This window comes from Lagenorhynchus albirostris, chromosome 6, assembly GCF_949774975.1.
Source record: "Lagenorhynchus albirostris chromosome 6, mLagAlb1.1, whole genome shotgun sequence".
In the NCBI taxonomy this organism is placed as follows: Eukaryota; Metazoa; Chordata; class Mammalia; order Artiodactyla; family Delphinidae; genus Lagenorhynchus; species Lagenorhynchus albirostris.
The window spans coordinates 28,836,194-28,859,013 of NC_083100.1; the positions used below are offsets into that span (position 1 = coordinate 28,836,194).

The 22,820-nt window shown below is 42.8% G+C and overlaps 1 protein-coding gene across 1 annotated transcript in view; it reads left to right on the forward strand.

Moving 5' to 3' along the window:
- Positions 1 to 22,820, forward strand: part of LOC132522480 (uncharacterized) — a 288,307-nt gene that overhangs the window by 172,261 nt on the left and 93,226 nt on the right. Inside the window, exons 6-7 of the mRNA XM_060153173.1 lie at positions 10,204 to 10,357; positions 14,838 to 14,912. Of these exons, the coding sequence (XP_060009156.1) occupies positions 10,204 to 10,357; positions 14,838 to 14,912 (229 nt within the window). The remainder of the gene's footprint in view (positions 1 to 10,203; positions 10,358 to 14,837; positions 14,913 to 22,820) is intronic.

Here is a 22,820-nt window from a genome sequence, read left to right on the forward strand (position 1 = left end):
AACAAGGGGTAGTCGGGGTGAACCCATGGAGATTCAGGGAGGGTGGTGGCTGGGAGAAGGTGTGGGGGCTCTGCACCCTTTCCCCATATCTTGCCCTCTGCATCTCTTCCATCTGGCTGTTCCTGCGTTATATCCTTTTATAATAAACTGATAATCTAAGTAAGTAAATTGTTCCTCTGAGCTCTGTGAGCCACTCTAACAGATTCATCAGACCCAAGGAGGAGGTTATTGGAACCTCCAATATAGAGCATGTCAGTCAGAAGCACAGGTGACAACTTGGACTTCTGATTGGTGTCTGAAGTTGGGGGGTGGGGGGCAGACTTGTAGGACTGAGCCGTTAACCTGTGAGATGTGACACTGTCTCCCAGTACATAGGGTCAGAATTGAGTTGAATTGTAGGATGACCAGCTGGTGTCAGAGAATTACTGATTGGTGTGGGAAAAACCTCCACACATTGGAAGTGGTGACAAGAATTATAGTGACTGTTACACTAATATGATTTACTAATTTCATTTCTTCCTCAATTCTTTAGGGTGAACAGCTTATCCAGGACCTTTGTTATCCCATCTGGAGAGAGTAATTAAGACCTCAGACACCCTCCATAGTTGAAGAAACATGGTTTCCAGGGGCATCAATTCAAATGAAAAATCTAGGACAACCCCTCTCCTACTCCCACTTTCTCAGAAGCAAAACAGAGACCTGGGGACCTCGTCTGTACTGTAGCCACTGCCTGGGTGTGAGCGTCTGTTGCTGTCTCTCAAGGGTCCTTCCTTGGCTCCCCTCCCCCAAGTGTTCTTATTGTTATTTTAAAGTCCTAAATTTGGCTTGACCTAGGCTGGGGAAAGTTATCTTTCTTTTTCACTTCTCCTTCAGGTGAAAAACGAGGCTGACATATTTATGGATTTTTGTTACTTCTTTAATAAATGGCTCCCTGGGATGCGATTCTCGGAAAATGGCCCTTTAAGGAATAATGTCTCAGAAGGTGGTGACTGGGCAGAATTAGCCATTGTGGTAAGAGGCACTCCACACTAGGCATTTCCAGGAGACTGGCGGTGCTCAGAAATGCTCCTATTGATTCTGTCCACAGAAGTGTACACGTGTCGGTAAAATGCCTTTCACGGACATTTATAGGACTTTAGGATGAAGAGAGAGATGCTTTTCCTCTCCACTGTCGTTTCAGATGGAAGAAGTAGGGCTGAGACATGCCAGAGAACTTGTCATACTTCTTCAAGAATCTGAAATACTTTTCTGAAGAACAATTCCCTCCAGTCTCTTCAATGACACTCTGTTTCTCTTGAGGGAACAGGAAATAATGACTCTGAGTATTTCATAGGGTGCTGGAAGAAGAAGGAGTCTTCCTGATGTAGTTGTATAATTTCCTCATTTTTAAAGGTGAGGAAACTGAGGCCCAGGGCAGTAAAGGAAGTCACCCTTGATCTCACAGTGAGTTTGCATGTGTGAGTCAGGCCAAAGCTCAGTTTCCCTTTTTGGTGCCCTATAATTACCTGGGAATAATCTCAAGAAAACATGTTCCAAACCCTGGAACCCAAGGCCTCAGCCCTTCCTTTTCCCTTTTTTGCTCGTTGCTCACCTGTGCTTTGTTCAGCAATGGCCCTGATGTAGCCAGTTCACCAGGCAGCCCATGGACTCCTCAGAGAGCATTAGTCTTGGGCTCTTCCGTCAAGGGCCCTGATTCATTTCTAGCCATGATTGCATCAGGGTGCACATGTGTCTCTGTGTGAGAGATGTGGGTATTTCTCCAGTCACATGTGAGAGTTTGCCTCAGCTACCCACCCCCATCACACTCTCTCAGCTATGGCTAAAGAAAAAAGCCAAGAAGGAGGCAGCCACTTGGGATTTCATACAGACTAGAGGTCTGGTCCTCTTAAAGATTATAAATGCTGCCACAGGAAACATTAAGAATTAAAATCATGATTTTATTGGGCGTTTCCTTTGTGATCCTTACTAGCATTTTGAGTCAGTGAATAAAGTGAGGCTGGCATTTTGATTGGCTTCTTGCAAAAGTGGTAGGGCAGGTACTCAGGCTTTTTGGGGAAGTGTATGGACATCTTCAGATAAAAGGTTTTATATGAGGGAAAGGTTATTGCTATTATTTTGAACTTTCAGAGTGGTTTCGTTTTTGCATATTTATGATATTAATATAGCTTTAATAGAAGGCTTAATGTGCAAGTTGCTAAGCACATTGCCCAATGGAAAAAAAAATAATGATACAACTACTGCAATGATAAGGCAGTTTTCACCTACACTTTAATTATCTCTCTTTCTTAAGTAGAAAGACTTGATGAAATCTTAAAAGTATGCTGGAAAAGTTTCTAGAATGAAATAGTTTAATTTTAATATTTATGTTTTAGGTAAAGACTAAATAGTATTCTCTCCATTTGAAAAAACGAAAAAAGGTGAAAGTTAAAAGTTTCATAATTGAGTGATATCTGTTACTATCAGAGAAATTGGATGTTGAAATGGACAAGCAAGACTGAAAACCGAAGTGGATATATTCTTAAAAACTGTGTGAAAGAGGCAGGGGGTGTGGGTTTCTTTAGTGAAATAAATCTGACGTTGACCTAAACCTATTTTAGCACTAGGCTTTGGTGTAGACTATGCATTACTTGAGTAGGAAAGTTTGGGCACAAATCTTTCTTAAATAGTTGAAACTGTGGCTTTGGGCTTGTAGATCATGCTTTATTAATTTTCAAGAAACTGGATGCTGTCCACTGTGTCTGTGGATGGAAATTTTATTGCAGAAACTATTTACTGTTATGTAAGTCTGTTTCATACAACCACATGAGTTGGCTCTGCTACATATTTACAATCTCTAGCTTTTGCTGGGTCCTCACTGCACCCATAATCCTATGCCTCCTTTCCCCAAGAAAATATTTAAATTTTTCACTGTTCTCATTCTGAGCAACCCGGCTCATGACATTACCTCTTAATTCACAGAAAACGTACATCCGATCCAGCAAGAGCTCTCTCAACTTCTTTCTTCTGTCATGTAGAAACAGTGACATGCACACCTCTCCTTCCCTCCCAAGTCCCCCTTTGTTCAGACCTAGCCCCTCCACATGAGTTCTGGGTTGGTTCCACCCCCCATCTTCTCAGGGAGCTCAATTAATCACTCTTCCCTCTGCTAGGTGCTTTCAATCACTCTTTTTCTATTGGTTTCTTGTTCTCAGCACATAAATATGCTCAATTTTTCCACATCTTAAAAAATATATATACGACTTTCCCTTGACCCAGGGTGTCCTAGCTATCGCAAGTCTCCTTTCCATATACCGTCATAAGAGTAGCTTATACTTATTCTTTCTACTTCCTTATGTTTCATTTATTACTTAGCTAGGCTCAGCCTTGCTTCCTTCCCCACTGCTCCCCATGAAATGCTCTCACCAAGATCATTTAGCATCTCCTAAACTCCAAATCCAGTAGACTTTTTGTTAGGCCTCTGATTATTTGGCTTTCTATGGTAGCTGCTTAGGGTAAAATCTTCCACGTGATCTTTGACTCTCTCTGTCACATCCCACATCTGATCCAACAGCTCTACTTTCAAAATCTATCTAGAATTCAACTACTTCTCACCATCCCATTGCCACCTGGTCCACGTTAGGATCACTTTTTGCCTGCATTATTGCAATGGTTTCTTAACTGGTCTCCTAGCTCCTGCCCTCACCCTCCACACCCTGTTATCATCCTGCAGCCAAAGAGTTTAAATGCTTAAACTAGGCTATGCTGTTTCTCTCCTCCTCACTCTCCGATGACTGCCATCTAGCTCTGGGTAACGAAGTTCTCAGTAGAAGCCACAAGGCCCCACAGGGTCCTCCCCCTATTCCTGTCTGTTTCCATCTCCTACCACTGCTCTTGCCTCCCAGAGCTAGGACCAGCACGAAGCTCTCAGAAAGCGCCTGGGGTGCAAAACTGAACAAGGACCCCACTCTCAGGGTCTTGAAACACTATTGACAACTTCTTAAAATCCCTCTTCTTGAAACTCTTCTTTCCTTGCTTATGTTGCCCAGTTTTCCTTCGATTTCTTCAACTTTCTCCTTAATTCCACCCCACTCCCATCAAAGCAGCATGGTATAGTCATGGGATGGTCAGGTTTTTGCTGTGCAAATATGGAGTTAGAGTGCTTGAGTTCAGTTTCTAGAGCCATGTGACAATAGACAGTTACACTTTCTAAGCCTCAGTTTCCTCATTTGGAAACTTTAAATAATAATGTCTACCCTGCAGTGTTGTTGTCTGATTAAGTAAGTCATGTAGACGTTTAGCATGATGCCTGGCATAAAGCCAGTGCTCAATAAATATTAATTATTATAATAATAACAACTGATATTATTACTTCTGTTTGCATCCCCTTAACCCCCCTGTCCTCTCTGGTAAACCAACTGAGTTTTTCCAGAACTGCTGCAAAATAATTCCTGATACAAATCAAGCGATTTTGTTTCTAAAGGCAAAGAAGAGAATGACATAGTTCACATTTCCTTTCTTGCAGGAAAAATGTTACGGGTCATACTTTTGCTAAGAAGCTTGAAGAACAAAGTTAATTAAAACATTCCTAGAAAGAAGAGGAACAGAACATTACCAAAATTCCCCTATCAAATCACATGTTGAAGTTATACAATGCCAATGACATACAAGATGGAAGAGAAATTATAATCACATGTGTGGGGACCAGCAGAGATTTTTACCTGATATACCAGTGGGCTGAATCTTGGCATATGAATGGTATATACATACATAGGTGAAGTGTTTGATGACTTTAAGTTACATTTTTCTAAAACTCCAGGCTACTGGGAGATAATTTGTTTAGGTAACAATGATTTTTGTAAGTCATCCTATGAGACGCAGCATTAGGATTTATACTGTTGGAGCACTAGCTATGGGCTCAGCAAGGAACTAGATGTGTTCCTTTTGCCTGGGATAGTCTGTCTTCAGATTCTCTCTCTCTCTTTTTTTTTTTTTTTTTTTTTTTTTTTACGGTACGCGGACCTCTCACTGTTGTGGCCTCTCCCGTTGCGGAGCACAGGCTCCGGACGCGCAGGCTCAGCGGCCATGGCTCACGGGACCAGCCGCTCCGCGGCATGTAGGGATCCTCCCGGACCGGGGCACAAACCCGTGTCCCCTGCATCGGCAGGAGGACTCTCAACCACTGCGCCACCAGGGAAGCCCCAGATTCTCTCCTGACTGTCTCCTTCTTGCCACTTAGGTGCCAGCGCCTTAATCTCCAAGAGTCAGAACCCCTCACAGTCCTTCTCCATCTCATTATCCTGCTGTATTTTTGACTGACAGCCAGCAGTCAGAGAAGGGAGTGTGGTCATCTTTCTGCTTCCTTTCTACTCTTACTTCCCCATATTTCTAAACTTGCTTTCTGACTCAAGTGTTGAAGTTCAAGGCAGGACTTAGTAAATGTTCAATGTTTTCTCTTTCTCTTCTGGACACTTCCCTAGATTCTTTGGAGATACTGCTTGTGGTCTTGTAACCTGGAGTTCCCTTAACATAAGTGAATGTATTTCTATTGTGGCAGTGTATAGGAACCCTCAACCTGGCCTCATTGCCTAGCTACAACAACGAAAAAATCCCAAGCCAGTCTCCTTTTCCTGCTCTCTCAACACATTTTCAGACAAGCTTTGGAAGCCTGCCTTGCTGCCCTCACATAGCCTCATTATATAAGTGATGAACCTTTTCGTACCCCTTTGGTGTGGTGTCATTGGTCTTGACATTGGAACCAAATTTTGGGTAAGGGAGTCCCTCTTGCAAGGGACCACAAAAACTGGTGCAGCAAGCTGGGTGACCGCATTATTTATTTTGCTTGATATTAGTATAGCCATTCTTATAGCTCTCTTATGGTTTCTGTTTGCATAATGTATCTTTTTCCATCCTTTTACTTTCAGTTTATTTGTTTCTTTTGATATAAAGTATGTCTCCTATAAGTAGCAGAAAGTTGGATCTTGTTTTTGTTCTTTATATCCAATCTGATAATCTCTTCCTTTTGATTAGATTGTTTAGTTCATTCACATTTAACGTTACCATTGATATAGTTGGACTTACGTCTGACATTCTGATTTTTTGGTTCTCTGTGTCTCATGTCTTTTTGCTTGTTGTTTTTCTTCTATGTCTCCTTTACTACTTTCTTTTTTTTAAAAATGGACTTCAGTTTTTAGAATACTTACAGATTTATAGAAAAATTTAGAAGATAGAAGAGTTCCTATATATGCCACCCCTAATTTTCCCTATTATTAACTTCTTACATTAGTATGGTACATTTGCCACAATTAAAGAATCAGTATTGATATATTAATTAAATTCCATAGTTCATTCAGATTGTCTTAGTTTTTAAAAAATTGTAATAATATATATATATATATAACTTAAAAGTTACCATTTTAACCATTTAAAAATGTACAGTTCAGTGGCATTTAGTACTTTCACATTGTTGTGCACCCATCACCACCATCACATTGTTGTGCACCCATCACACCAATGGTGGTGTGATTCAGAGTACCGAATCTCTGTACTTATTAAACACTAACTCCCCAGCCTCCACTCTGCTCAGCCTCTGACAACCACCATTCTGTTTTCTATTGCTATGAATTTGACTAACTAGCTACCTCATATAAGGGGAATCATACAATATTTGTCCTTTTGTGTCTGGCTTATTTCACTTAGCGTCATGTCTTCAAAGTTCATCAATGCCAAAATTTCCTTCCTTTATAAGACTGAATAATATTCCATTGTATGTACATACCACAGTGTGTTTATTCATCTGTTGATGACCAGTTAGATTGTTTCTACATTTTAGCTATTGGGAGTAATGCTGCTATAAACATGGGTACACAAATATCTGTTTGAATCTCTGCTTTTGATTCTTTTGGGTACGTATCTCAGATTTACTTAGTTTTCACTTAATTTTTTTTCCTTCTATGATCCCATCCATGATACAACATTATATTTGGTTTTTGTATCTCCTTAGGTTCCTCTTGGCAGTGACAGCTCTCAGATTTTCCTTATTTTTGATGATCTTGATAGTTTTGAAGAACACTGGTCAAGCATATTGTAGGATGCTCCTCTACTGGAATTTGTCTAGTGTGTTTCTCATGATTAAACTGACATTGTAGGGTATGGAGAAGAGAACCGTAGAGGTCAAGTGCCATATTCATTACATCATATTAAGGATACATACTATCAGCATGACTTATCATTGTTGATAATTGACCTTGATCATTTGGCTGAGATAATGTTTCTCAGGTTTCTTCACCACCCCTATTACTCTCACCCACCCCTATTGTCCATACTGACTCTTTGGAAGGAAGTTACTGTGAGCAGTCTACACTTAAGGAGTGTGGAGTTATGGTTCCCTCATTAAGGATGGAATATCTACATAAATTATTTGAAATTCTCCTGCCAGGAGATTTTTCTCTTCTCTCCATTTATTTATTTATTCAATCATTTTCTATGTCAGTGTGGACACATGGATATTTATTTTATACTGTGGGCTATAATCCAATGTTATTTTATTTATTTATTTTGCTCAAATGGTTCCAGCCTTGGCCGTTGCGAGGTCTTTCAGTTGGCTCCTATATCCCTTTGGCATATCTCTATTAACGTAGGGTTTTAATTAATTTATTTTTTAGCATTTCCTTATTTTCTGTCATTGCAAGATGCTCCGGGTTCATCTTGTATATTTCTTGCCCCTGTCCTAGAATCAGTCATTTCTCTAAGAAAATCCTGTTTCTCTAATAAAGAGAATGGTATTAGAAACCAAAATCTGCATGCTAGGTGTGCCCGTTACTACTGTTTTGCGTGTCTCACAATTTTTTTGAAACTGGACCATCTGGTAGTATAACAACTCTAGATACTGATTCCCTCCCTTACTCCCCAGGAGTGGTGGTGGTTGTTGTTGGCTTTGTCAGTTGTTTATTTATTTAGTGACTTGGCCGAACTAATCCTGTGACATCTATTTCCCCCCTAGTGTGCAGCCCCTGTTACCAATGCTTACATTTTTCCCCCTTGTTTTTGTCTTTTAGCCTGGCTACCTGAGGATCATCCCTGGGTCTGTGTTGGCATAAGCCACTTATTGGTCAAAGGTTGTACTTAGCCCCCTTAGCCAGTTAGATTTTTGCTCTCTCTCTCTATTTTTTTTATTGCAGTATAATTGCTTTACTATGGTGTATTAGTTTCTGCTGTACAGTGCAGTGAATCAGCTGTATGTATACATATATCCCCTCCCTCTTGGACCTCCCTCCACCCCAAGCCCACCCATCTAGGTCATCAGAGAGCACCGAGCTGAGCTCCCTGTGCTATCCAGCAGGTTCCCACTAGCTATCGATTTTATACATGGTAGTGTATTTACGTCAAACCTGATCTCCCAGTTCATCCCACCCTCCCCTTCCCCACTGTGTCAACACGTCTGTTCTCTACAATCTGTGTTTCTATTCCTGCCCTGCAGATACGTTCGTCTGTACCATTTTGTGTGTATGGCCTCGAGGTTGCTATTACAGTTCAGGGAATTTGTGTTTATTGCCCCATGTTTAGCCAAGGTCTTGTAGCTTGGAGGTTCTTTCTCTGATCGTTCCCAAGAGGGCTCAGCCTTGGGCATGCCCATAATCTACCAGGTCGTCAGGGGTGAGTGTAATTTTAGTTTTAAACCTAGGAGTCACCCTGGATCAGAATACCTATTGTTCACGGTTTGGTCAAGGGTGGTGTTTAAGCCCCTTGTGCCAGCAAGCCTTCCATCCTGGGATGACTGATCCCAGGAGGGCTTTTCCTGGCTGCTCTTTTCCCAGTTCTCTCTGTTAAACTTCTGGCTGCACTGCTGTTTTGCTTGTCTCCTGGAGCTATCATTCTCCTCTTAATGACTGTCTACCAAGATCTCCAGTGTTTTCAAAAACACCCTTACGTATGGAGCTCTCTACTCTCCGTTCCAAACAGTCAGCCCCCTCAGGCAGAGCTTCAGAACTCTTCATCCTTTGGGTCTGCCTCACCCCCTGGGTAGAACCCCCATGCCACCGCACCAGAGCTATACTCCAGTTCTATAAGAGGGCACTGCTTGGGGGGCCAGTGCCAGCCCCTGGCCTTCTCAGCTTGCCCTTCCCCAAAGGGAACCTCTATGACGGAGCTGGGCAAGGGTGATCAGGGCCCCTGTACTTTTAGTGGGCTACAACTGGTGCAGGGCTTGGGAAGGGAGCTGCATCCCCTAGATCATTCCTCCTAGGAACAGAGCTTCTGTAACACTAGGTTGGGGTGGAGTGGGGGAATGAGAACTATTACTGGCAACATGCCACTCTTGGGGCGAAATCATAGCCCAGACTGTGCACTTCAGGAAGGGGAGGGCTCTGTCTTCCTAGCTGCGTATGCCCAGGGTATGGGAGTTAAAGGAGCAGGTCATGGCTGACATGCCATGGATGCTTGTTGTTCTTATGAAATTTAGTAGATTATCTTGAATGAATATTCCTCCTTTTGCTCTATGCCCTTAAGATAATTTCCAGGGACTTTTAAGTGATTTTACTTTAATTTTTGTAATTTTCTCCAGTTAAATTGTTGTTATGCTAAGGAGAGTCCGACGGAAGTCCCATCCACCCAACTTTTATATTCTTTTACACCAACAATTATGTTCCCTACCATGAATACGAGAGACAGTCTTCCACTATGTTGATGTTGCTGCTGCCACGGATTGCTTGGTAGGGAGGTGGGGTTTGAGAATCGATGAGAATGTGACAACTATAGGAGAGCTAAGGAAAGAACTGTCCCTACCATCAGTGGGGAAGGAAACAGGTTTTATTTTTTATCCGTGGCTTCTGATTGTAATTCAGGTTGATGATCATCATCCTGGCCCTCTTACTACATTCCTTTCAGCCTTCTGGGGGTCCTGATATAGCCATCTGATGCTTCCTCAGGCATCTGAACTAATATCAGCATCAAGGAGCATCTGTTCACTGTGAGGAGAGAAAATGCGCATTAATTGCAGCAGGAGGAATTTGGGCTAAGTGTGAGGAGATAGTCCCTGATCAAAAGCATTAGCCTGAGAGGTCTTTTCAAGTGTAAATCAGATCATGCCGCTCTCCTGCTTCAAGCCCTCCAATGGCCGCCCAATGAAATTAGAATAAAGTCCAATCTCTTAACCAAAACCTACATTTCATTTCACTCTCTGTCATTCACCATGCTCCAGTAACTCAGGCTTTCTTTCTGTCCTTCAAGTCCACCAGGCTTGCTCCTGTCCTAGGACCACTGCGTTCACTGGTTCCTCTGCCTGGAATCCCCTTGCTCAGATCTCCACATGGGTAACTGTGATCAACCATCTTAATGCCAAGGTCACCTTCTCAGGAGGACTTTCTGGCCCACGATATCTAAGGTAGGTTCCCCTCACTCCCACTCTTCATTGTTCGCTCTTCATTATTAACCTGCTGCCACTCTCCCACTAGAGTGTAACTTCCAGGCGGCAAGAATCTTGATGAATCTCGATTACGCTGTCTGCTCTCTTCTAAGTACTAGAAGTGCTTGCCATCCAGTGGGAATTTAATAAATCCAAAGAATAAATGGAAGAATGAAAACATGGATGGAATGAATAGCCATAGTTTTCTTTATAGGTTTTAAAGAAATGAATAAAATACTCTCTTGATGAGGTGTCTCAGAAGAGGGGCCTAGATAAGACTCAGTGGTGAGGTCTTGTAATGTGGGGATTCACTTTACTAGTAGAAGAGTGCTTTATAGAAAGTGGCAGACTGAAGTGTTTTCCAGGGAAATAAATCCTCCAAACAGGAACAATTCAACATATATTCAGTTATTCAGTTGTTCAGAACCTGGTTTTTCGTTCCACTTTGGCCCCTGAATGAAATAATTTCATGTGCATTTGTGCCCTGTTTTGTTATAACACCCAAGGGCAGGCGCAGTAAGAGTGATAGCACCACTGTTGACCTCATATACTTGTGATTGCAATAACTTTGAATATTATGACTCATGGAAGACACAGAAACCCCCAATAATGCTGCCTTTGCCAATTTAAACAAAGCCTGGCTCCTTTCTATTTCATCAATCAAATGAATGTCCCTTTCCTTACCCCAGTGATTAAACCAACTATTTTGTTCCAAGATGTATTTTCTTTATCAATTACTGTGCTGAGAAATTCTTTCATCTTGGATTTAGAAACTAATCTTCTTATGAGAAATGCAGAAAAATGACCCTGGTTTTAACAAGTCTAGGACTTTGAAATCTGCATTACGGAAGGGTATGGAAACATGATATTTGATCAGGGGAGGTAAGGGAGAATTGTATAGGCTCTGACTAATAAATAATGAACCAGATACATCTATACATGAACTATTGTGTACCTGATCTGTTTGCTCTTTAAACTCTTAGCAAAGATTACACATAAAGAATAATTATTACATATTTCCTTTGAAATGGTGACCAAGAGTACTGAGAAATTACACAGTGCACCGAACAGGGCATAGTGGCCAGATTTTAAGTGGCCTCCCCCCACAAATCCCCAGTTCCCGAAGTAGAGATGTGAATTCTCAAGTGCCCAAATTGTTAATAACTTCAGAAGTTCACACAAGAAAACCAATATTTCAAAAATTCTTTTATCATGATAATTTTCAAACATACAAAATTATTGAAAGAATAGTACAATTATTTACCCATATACCAACCACCTAGATTGCACAATTGTTAATATTTTACGAATCATTTGGATGTAATACTTTATATTTGAATACTTCAGTACTCATCTCCTAAAAAGAAGAACACCCTTCGGTATAGTCACATTTAGGACCATGAACAGTAATTCTCTAATATCATCTAATAGTTAAATTCAAATTTCCCCAATAGTCCCTGAAATATCTTTTATGTATGTTATTTTTCAAATGAGGATTCATTCAAAGTCATGCGTTGCATTTGGTGTTTCTGGTCTCTTAATCTGGAACTGATTCCACCCCTATTTTTTTTTTTTTCCATGACATCAGTTTTTGACAGACTAGGCCAGTTATCTTGCACAGCTTCCCACATTTTGAATTTTTCTGATTGTTCTATTGTGGTGTTATTTAACTTTTTTCCCTCCATCTCCTATATGTCTTGTAAATTGGAAGTTAGGTCAAAGGCTTAGTTCAATTCAGGTTAAACATCTATGTCAAGGGTTCTTCAAAAGTGATCCATACTGCATCACAGCAGGAGGCATGTAAGGTTAGAATATTCTACTACTAATGACGCTAACTTTTAAAGTTCTTTAACTTCAGTGTTTCTATAAGAAAACAGTTTATATTTGGACAGTAGAGAGCTCCTTTGTGCTAAAATTAAGGTGATGTGCAGCTTACAAAACAGATACAAGCAACAGTTTGCAGGGATAGTCTAAAATGATGACTCATTATCCATTATTCCATCAGTGATGGGGGAGATACAACTGGATGTCAAAGGGACTTGAGAAATAGCTGAAGTCAGGCTACCTCTCCCCAGGAAGATGAGCAAATTCCCATGTGGCCTGGATCCCGGCAATAACTTCAGGGAAGTGGACTTGGGTGCCTGGGTGACACCGGGTAAAGGGCTTAGGAGGTTGGTGTCGCTCTTCCCCTAAATTTTAGGAAAATTTCCAGGGAAATAATTAAACAGCCCAAGTGGAATTTCTGGCCCTATTACTTGTACCGCTGTTATTTCAAGTGCAACGACTTTATCCATTTGATTTAAAAAACTGGTTCCTGCTTTAAAAAGCTTTGGGGCACCAGAACAGTAAAATTGTCCAATAAAATGCTGTTGAATCAATTGACAGTACCACATTTAGAAACACAGTGTATCACAGAGCAACATAAATGCCACGACCAGTGTGAGATTCCCTGTGGCTACACAGATTTTTAAAGACAGGCTTTACACTGGATTACACATGTGTAAACCTGGGTCTGGTTGAACCAATGAAGGCAGACGGCATGATAGAAAAGCATGTCCTTCCCCTGATTTAGAAGCACAAGGTGGGGAGCTAATAGCACCCTCAAATTACTATCAAAGCTAAACTTTATCTCTTGTTTACTGGGCCCTGGGCTAAGAGACTCACATTCTGTGCCTCATTTAATTGTCACAACAAATGTATAAAGTCACTTGTTTAATGAATAAGATATGTGTGTGCGTGCGCACGTGCATGCATCCTACTATGTGCAAGGAATTTCATTTTACTGGGCTCTGGAACAAAATCCAAATCCAAAACACACAGGGCTCCTCAATTCGGGCTGACCTCAGTTCGGGCTGACCCTAAATAGTAAGGGTCTTGGATTTGTAGATAAAACCTGATGAGGGGCTACATGTCAACAAGTTATGTAACTGCTAATGCAGGCATTTCAGGTTAGGAAATCTTTCCGTTCTGACCATTACATGGACTGTGTGCTAACAGGCATTTTGGAGGTCTGTTAAAACTGATCACAGTGTAGGCAACATACTAGCATAAGAATGGGCTCAAGGAAGCTGATGTTGTAAGAAAGGAGTGATGGAGAGAGAATCAAGAGGCAAGAGGTTTACATGAAAAGTATCTCCCATATGGATTGATCATACTTGCTGTGTTTTCTTTCACTAATAGAAACTAAACATAATAAGAAAAAAAGCCCACTTTAACAGAACACATTTATGTTTCTATTTTGGGCAGAAGGATTTTTATGAGGAGATGTAGTGGCTTATTTCAGAGAGGGGTGTTTCAACAGTAACAGGGCAAACAGGAGAGACTTCTTTTCATTTGCACAGTTTGGTTGAAAGCTTATCAAACTTATACAAGTGCAGAGACTATGAGGTGAAAACACACTTGAATTTTTTTTTTTTTTTTTTTGCGGTACGCGGGCCTCTCACTGTTGTGGCATCTCCCGTTGCGGAGCACAGGCTCTGAACGCGCAGGCTCAGCGGCCGTGGCTCACGGGCTCAGCCGCTCTGCGGCATGTGGGATCTTCCCGGACCGGGGCACGAACCCGTGTACCCCGCATCGGCAGGTGGACTCTCAACCACTGCGCCACCAGGGAAGCCCTGAATTTTTTTTTAAAAGACCGAGAAAACAACAGCATCTGTCATTGTTTGGGACTTTATAGTGTTCAAATCCCTTTCAGATACTATATCAGAAATACCTTATGTGTATCTTTTCATCCTCATTGGATTCTCTCATCCTCACTCACCCCATGGCCTGGACTCTCAGCTCCGTGTTCTAAACAGCTGCCCCTCCTGAAGCTGTGGGGCTGTAGGATTTCACCACTGTGGACAACTTGCCACAGGCTTGGGGACTCTGGCTCTTCCAGACACTTTCAGACTTGGGTGAAATATCGCACTAAAGGACATAGGAGTAGGCTTCCTGGGTGATTTCAAGGGGTGGAGGGATGGGGCAATCTGGAAGTATTGGACAGTAAATTCTTCAGTGGGCAAATATTCGTCAGTGTTTCATCTTTCCTTGATGGGTTGCTTTGAGGTATAGTTTCTGCATAGATATCTTGCATGGTCCTGTGAATATGCCTGTCAAATGACTGGTTGTGACCCTTTGTGGCTTCACATGAAGCACTGGTCAATGTGGTAACTCATCATCTTTCCATTCCTTCCCATCCTTCTTGTCTCGTTTCCTTTTGCCTTCACTCTGGATGCCCTGGGATTGTACCTTCCAAATAAAGCACCGGTACTTAATCCCTGCCTCAGGCTCTGTATTTTAGGAAACTGGGTCTCATACACGTATTTGTTTCCAACTCCTTCCAATACTTTGAAGTACACAAGAATGTTAGTGTTAGTCATACTTTAAAGGTGAGAAAACCGAGGCTTGGAAAGTTTAAGTGATTAGTCTGAGATTACATTCATCTATTTGTTCATTAATTCACTCATTTATTTAACAGACATTTCTCAAGCACCTTCTGTGTGCTGATGGAGTCTGAGACAGACAAGATCTCTGCCTTCATGGAACTTAAATTGTAAGTTAGAGGAGACAGATGGCACGTAAGTACCATCAATATCTGCTGAATGAATGAATTAATGAACGGATGCAAGAGTCTTACCTTTCCCAGGTTGACTACTTAGATTTTAAAAAAACATATCAAATTTCAAATTATTTCCCCCCAAAAACCTTTTTTGGGGTGCTATTGTTTTATTGTTGTCCTGTACTTCTGCTTAATCTGCCCATCGAGTAATCCAGTATTTGTTGACTACCAAATGATTAGTAGGCTCCAGGTACTTTTAGGACAATATAGGCAAGAGGGGACAACAGGTACAAAGACAACAAAGTATAAACAAAGCCTGGGTGACTTCAGAAACAGAAAAGAGGCTGGTGTGTCTCGGAAGTAAAGGGGGAGAGGGAGAGAGGTGTGGGATGAGGTCAGAGAGATAAGCAATAACCAGAGCATACAGAGTTCTGAAGAAGACTTATGATTTATAAGGACAGTGGGAAACCACAGGAAGGTTTTAAGTGATATGATTAACATGATTGCTAAGTGGTAATTCTCAGGCCTTCTGACTCCTGGACCTAAGGACTTCTTCTACACGAAGCAGCTGTCAGAGTTGGGACTAGAAGCTAAGCTCCGAGGCTCCCAATTTCTGACAGAGTGGAGCCAGCTTCATAACGGTAGCTCAGATAGGAGGCCCTCCGACAATGCCGCAACGTGACTCCAGTGGGACCCCTTCCCCTACAGCAGATGAAAAGACAGACTCATGGAGTCACTGCCAGCCAAACAGGACTTGACCGTTCCATCTGTAGATTGGGAATGATATAACCTTTTATTCAATAGTGAGGTGGAGGGGCAGAGACCTTCAGGTCCTTGGGAGCAGGGAGCCTGTGACCTTGGGCTGCTGAGAATCAGCTGTGGTTCAAATCAGTCTGAGTAATCCAGGCATCAGACCAGCAGTGCCTGTCCTATTCATTTAATAGGCGAAAATTATGATATTGCCTTGTCTGGTGTAAGAGAACTGGGTGGTTATGTTCAGTGACAAGAGAGGTGTCAGCATGGGTTTCACACTGCTTTGAACATCATCCAGAAAAGTCACAGGCAAGATGGGTAAGTGCGGCCTGATTAGTAAAGTTTTGTTTTGTTTTTGTTAGTTTTGTGTGCAAGGATGATGGATTTTCCTACACGGGGTGCCTTTGCAAGGGATTCTGTGATCCTCAGTAAATGGGTGTGGGAATGAAAATGGAGGGGTCACTGTCCTGAGGAGGATTCAGGACTTATCCATAGGTTTGAAGTTTGGCTCTCCCTTTGCCTCCCAACTTCCATTTTCTTAAGAGAGAACTCCAGCCTGGGGACACAGCTCCCCTTTTCCCTGGGATGCTTCCCTCCAGGAATTGTGGATCAGGCAGTCCTCAAGCCTTCAGTAACTCACGAACCTTGGGCCTTTGCCCCACAAGTCCCCTGTGTGGACACCCCTTAATCCCCAGCCTATTCTCTCTTCTGGCTCTGCAGCTCTCAATTCAATAGTTTGCCTTGAGGCCAGCAGAGACTGTTCCTATTCAGCTGACCACTAATTGATATTTTGATGTTATTAATGTGTATTCATCTGCTCCCTTTCTTCTCCCAAAAGGAGCGAGGGAGACAAACATTTCAGAATAGAGATGAGGGGACTGATGGGGTGATCATGTAGGTTTGGGGGAAAGGGGAGAGGAAATTGAAAACATGGTGAGCTTGATGGAGCCAAGGAGGTAGAGCAGATGCCAAGGAAAGCTGGTAAACAACAGTGTTTGTGCATCGCAGAATCACACCTGCTCCGAGTCCACTGTCTCACCAGCCTGCCCCCGTCAGCCCGGCGCGTCTTAGCAATTCCCCAGCTGTCAGCTCCCTACCTGCCCGGCTCTGGCTGCTCGGCTCAGAGCTGCTCCCCTGGGCCTCTCTCTGGCTTGTCAGTGGGCTGCGTCAGCATCACGCCACACTGTCTCCCGTTGGCCCGGTGATCAACGCCTGACGGGCTGGCCCTCTCTCCCCTCTCAGCTAGGGCCAATGGGAGTCAGGGGAAGGTTTTGGTTACAAATGAAAATAAAATAAATAAGTCATACTCCTGCACTCCAGAGTCTGGGAGAAACATCTTCATGGCCTCGTAAATCTTTCTTTTTAAATTTGTCCTTCTCCTTCCAGATGCCCCTCCCAATCCCCTGCGCACACTTGGCGGCCCCTCACGGTGCAGGGAATGCGAAATGAGAGGCTTGGGCTTAGGCTAGATGTCAGTAAACTCCCTCCCCTGCGAACCCCCAAAGGCATTTGTGCTGTGCGTGTGTGCGTGTGTGTGTGTGTGAAGACAGGAACCAGCCAGCCAGAATCCAGGCCAGTGACAGCTTGTCCCCTCCTCTTCTGACCTTTGCAACAAGACACCCAGCCCCCTCCCAAATCCCCCCTCACCTGGCTAAATTACCCCCAAAGCTTGTGGTTTCTTTATTTCTTTCCATTACAGGGGGCTCTGATAATTAAATGCAATACTCTATTTTAAGATGCCTAGGAGTTTTTCTAACTAGATATTAGACATTTTATTAAAGCTCGTTGACTTTGAATGTTTTGCTTAAGACTTCGTCGTCTATTTAAAGACACATCTTAAGACAGGGGATGCTATTAATCTCATACACCTGAATGTGAATAACAGTGCCCAAAAGTTGGATCTCAGAGCGTCAGGAGAAAGAGCTAGAGGTCCTGAAGTCACCAGGTGGAGACGTGTGTGAGGCACCAAGGGGCGTAAGCTGGAAAAAGCCGTACACCCCTTTGTGGTTTGCCGAGGGGTGCCCAGGTCACGTCATAAGGAGGATTAGATGGGGTGGTGGTAGGACGGAAGCATGGTCACAGGGGCCAAAGGATTAGAAGGGAAGGAAAGCAAGAGGGTGGCTGCTTGGGCAACCAATACTCAAGGCAGGGGAGCCTTTCCCGCCCTCCCACCCCCGCAAAGGATCAGCTTTGTCTTAAAAAGTCTTTTTAGGGCTTCCCTGGTGGCGCAGTGGTTGAGAGTCCTCCTGCCGATGCAGGGGGCACGGGTTCGTGCCCCGGTCCGGGAGGATCCCACGTGCCGCGGAGCGGCTGGGCCCCGTGCGCCATGGCCGCTGAGCCTGCGCGTCCGGAGCCTGTGCTCCGCAACGGGAGAGGCCACAACAGTGACAGGCCCGTGTTCCGCAAAAAAAAAAAAAAAAAAAAGTCTTTTTACTTTAGACGAGGGTGGATAGTCCTCCTTGACCACTGCTTTCCCACACTCCTTCCCCTCTCTTACTTCAGTGCATTATCCATGAAGGGAGAGGAGGTGTGCTATCCATTAACTGTGGCCAGAGGGTTCATCTTGCCAGTGTCCTGAGCTGCTGAGGGGTCGAGGAGAGATTTGTACCCGATGTGTTATCTTACGGGCTTAAGGAGGAGGAAGAGACTGGGAAAGGGTTATAGGTTTAAGGAAAAGTTGCCCAGCTTCTGCCAAATGGGGATAATGCAGGCACCACAGGGCAATGGGGCTGCCCTCTGAGGGATGCCAAGATGGGGCCATGGCAGTTCGGGAGGGTAGACAGGCAAGATGTCCGCTTTCACATTGTTACCCAGGAAGACTTCAGTGTTCAGAGCCATGTACATTTCTATCTCTCTGAACTTTCTCTATCTGCTTCCCCTGCATGGTTGCCATGCTGAGGTGAGGTTTTTATAGACTGTACTTTTGGTGGGTCGAGTAGCTTCCACACTGGCTTGGGGCCAAGACGAAAGGTGCTATCACAGAGACTCTGGATGCCACGTAGAGGTACATTTGCCACAAAGCGGGCGAAGTTTAAGGTTTAGAGTCCCTCATTTGCATGAGCTCTGTCCATGGCGCTGAGGTTGGCCTGGGAATATTTACACCAGGGTACAGTCTGCCCTTGGGAGGACGGACAGAGGAAGAGGCCTAGGTCGGCCCCGTCTGAACAAGAAATTCCAGGATGCCATATACATGTAGCAAGATCAGGAAGTGGGAGGCATGGGCTTTGAGTATACATATGCATGTTTCTTTGACCCCATAGACGCCTTGCCATGTGTAGAGGGACAGAAAGAGTGGAGGAGCAGAGTGTAGCCTGTAAAGTATGGATTCCCTCTAGCCTGGGGTGTTTCTGATAGTATCCCAATAAGGTGCCTAGGACTGGGAGTACCTGTGTATACAGAGAGTAAAAATATTTCAGATGTGCAGGGCCAGAAGCTAGTCTGTGGAAAGTTCTTCCAAATCTTAAATCTCATATGTCTGAAAGACACGATGAAGATTTCCCCAGATTTGACAACCATCCTAACAGTTTCTGTGACAATACCAGTAATCACTTCTGGGACTGAAGAAGCTTTTCTAAAGTATCAATAACAAAAGGCAAATTTTGACCAACCATGCTAGAAGAAAGACTGAATTATCTTTCTATTTCCTCTAGAGGATAAGATATGACAAAATCACTGTCATGTGAAGAAGTCATCAAAGAGCAAGCAGCCAAAAATATAGAGGAAAAATTATTATAGAGCCACGTCAGGAAGTTAATTAATAAAAATATGACTTTTTTTTCTATTTGTGATGTACGTGATATCTATCCACTCATTTTGTGTTTTGCGTTTTGTTTCTTCATTCTAAGTAAATAGGTTTTTTTGGTGCCTGGTTTTGAACTCGTAGCTTAGCACTGTTTTTCTTTCAGAGGGGCTTCTAAGTTTCATAAACTTCAGCCCGCATGAAACTGTACCAGCCGCTGTCACCCTATTTTTTTCTGGGTAACAGTATTTAATGTCCTTCATGACTGTAGCTGAGAATGAAGGAAATTATTGTAACCACTTCATGTCCTCAGTAGATTGGGGCTTATAGGCTAAGCCCAAATTTAATAATGTTTGTGATGTTATAATGTTTATAACGTTTGGGATGTTTACCAAACTTGCAGTTTCATATGATCTTCAGTAAGCTACTGAACGTTTTGGATTTTGGATTCTTCATCTGTAAAGTGAGAGAGGCAGATAAAATGTTTCCTAGTTTTCTCTCCAGCACTAATGTTCTGTGCTTTTCCCACTGAAAACTGAACTCAGCATTAGCAACTGGTATAAGCTGAGGACTGTCGGTATTAATTATAATCCACAGCAGTAACTAGATCCCCAGATAATGTCTTCCCTGAACAGCTTCCAATCGCACTTCCCCCCATATCCCACCTCCACAATGGTGTGGCTCACAATTTACACAACATATGTGCTTCTTCGAAGTCATATTTTTCTGATTCAGAGTGTATAATGGATATGCTAGGGAGGACTTTAAGAAAGAAAATTTATCATGAAGTTCTTACTGGCAAATGTAAGCAAATGTGACTTTATAAAAGGATTCTTCAAGTGGATTCCCTCCATGCCAAGATATTCACACCTCATATATAATTTCTTAAAATTCATATATTCAGATTAAGTTATATGAAGCCACATCAACAACGGCAAAAGTGACAAATAAGAGCCAATTTTGATCTTAGAATGGGGACAATGGGATAAGATGGAGAGAATTGAGGTCTGGAAGTTGAGTACATGGATAGAAAAGCGCCCCCTTATCCCCAAATGTCTGGGTGACACCAAACTGAAAGATAGCTCTTGGAATGTGTCTCAGGTGCTACACTAACTCCTACTTTGATTATATTACCTTCTGGCACCAGAAATATGGCCAAGACAATTCCACGCATTCCTGTAAATGGGTCTGTTTCTGCATATTGTGTATAATATGTTCAAAACCTCTAAACATTCATATATGTCCCTAACCGGGAGATCCACGCAGTGATGCAGCTAAGGGACTTATGCCCAAAGGAGTCTTGATCTCCAGCTCTAACAAAGACTGCTCTGATTCCTTGCGATTGTTCAACAGGCATCTCTCCCCTCTTTTACTATCCCTGGGAAACTGTTTCTATGCACTCCCCACCCCTACCTGCCCTTCAGATGCCCACTAGCTGGGTGCGTATGTTATTCTGAGGCAATAATGACTCTGAGTACACGTTTCTTAACTCATTCTGCTGTGTCACTGTCTCACCGGATCAATATTTGGCCCGGGAAGTGCTAACTCAAAGTGAAGGCTGCTTCCTCCTTCCTCTTGTAGAAGAGCCGTGCCTCCCCGGAGTGTGGCTAACCCTTGTGCATTTACCACTTCTTTTTTCCTCCTGCTTCTGTCTTCCTTCATCATCTGAGGCTGACCCTGGTTTTAAGGGTGGATTTCAGGATGGAGGACTTAGATCTTTTTTTTTCTTTTTTTCATTCCCGTGCAATGTTTTACTTTAAAACAAGGAAATCATCTGTTTATTTTAGCCCAGGCAGTCCTGGAGAGTTTAAGCACGTGGATATGGAGAAAACTTCCTAGGTTTCAGTATTTGCTACCTGTGTGTCCTCAGGCAAGTCACTTAACCTCTTTACGTCATAATTTCACAGTTTGGGAAATGGGGATTAAAAAAGTAGCTCCCTGAGAAGCTGTGAGATGCGGCGACCTGATGCCCGTCAAGTTCCTGGCATGGCTCTGACAGGTGAACAGTAAACGCTCAATGAGTGTTAGCTAGCATTTATTGCTTCCCATGTTTCCTCTACATTCAGTACTCCTGTGGGTAGGGGGTTTGTTTTTATGAGCTGAGTTTCTGCAAGAGAGATGAGAGGTTGGCTTAGATCTATATTTTTAGCCTTTTGGCCTTGTACTGTGGCCTTTCCCCCCTTTATCTTTCTTGCTTTTTTTTCCCTAAAGCCTAAAATATTTTTTTAACATCTTTATTGGAGTATAATTGCTTTACAATGGTATGTTAGTTTCTGCTTTATAACATAGTGAATCAGCTGTACATATACATACATCCCCCTGTCTCCTCCCTCTTGCATCCTTTCTTGCCTGCCTTACCTCACATACACATCTCACATACACATTCACCTTGACTGGGAGTTTCTCAGTGGACAGTAGCAAGTGCTTTTGTCTCTCATCCCCAACTCCTGACTGAGGACACAATTTAGAGCATATGTCCAATAAAATGTCTTTCAAGTGATTTCCTTTCTATAGTCTCATCATATTCTTGTCTTGTTATTTTTATTAGAGTCCTACATTCTGAACATTTGCTTGTTTTGGCAATGGAGTCTATGTTTGTAAGATATTCTTATAAGACTGTGTCCTAAAATATTTCCCAAAGTACGTGTGACCGGCAGGGACACTAACCCAACGAGAAATATCAGGAGAAAAGATGTCTGTGGTTGTCGGCCTCTCCTCTCCTGCTTTGTGAGGAGTGGACACTTGTGAAGAATTGTCTGGTGGAGAGAAAAATGACAAGTTGAGACCTTCAGAGGAATGTTAAGGGGCCTGTGCTTTCTTTGTACGTTTAGCCTTTCCTGCACAGAGATTGTTTAGGGAAGATCCTATCCAACATCCCTACCTGGTCCCCTTCACCTTGAAACTCTTCCCCTCCCTCTTCTCAAGTCATTCTCCTCTAATCTACTAGTATTTGTGGGTATTTGTTTGGCCACCAGAATTAGCTACCAAACTTTGCCACATTGTTTTCTACTTCTTCCCTTTTTAAGGATGTCCAATAGTGTGATGCCTCCTCCCCCTGTCCTTCCCAACAGGATTCTCCCCCTAAAAAGCATTATTTTTCATTGATCTCTCCACAAAGAAGGGTCATAGTAAATTCTGTCATCTTAAGCTAATTCCTAGAATTGAGAAGTTGGGAGACACTGATCTAGGGTAGTAATTCTTTTTTAAAATGTAAATAAATATTTTATTTTAAAATATTTTTAGATTTACAGAAAAATTGCAAAGATAGTACAGAGAGTTCCTATATACCCCTCATCCAGTTTTGTTTTTTTTTTTTTTTGTTATGTGGGCCTCTCACTGCTATGGCCTCTCCCGCTGTGGAGCACAGGCTCTGGACGTGTAGGCCCAGCGGCCATGGCTTACGGGCCCAG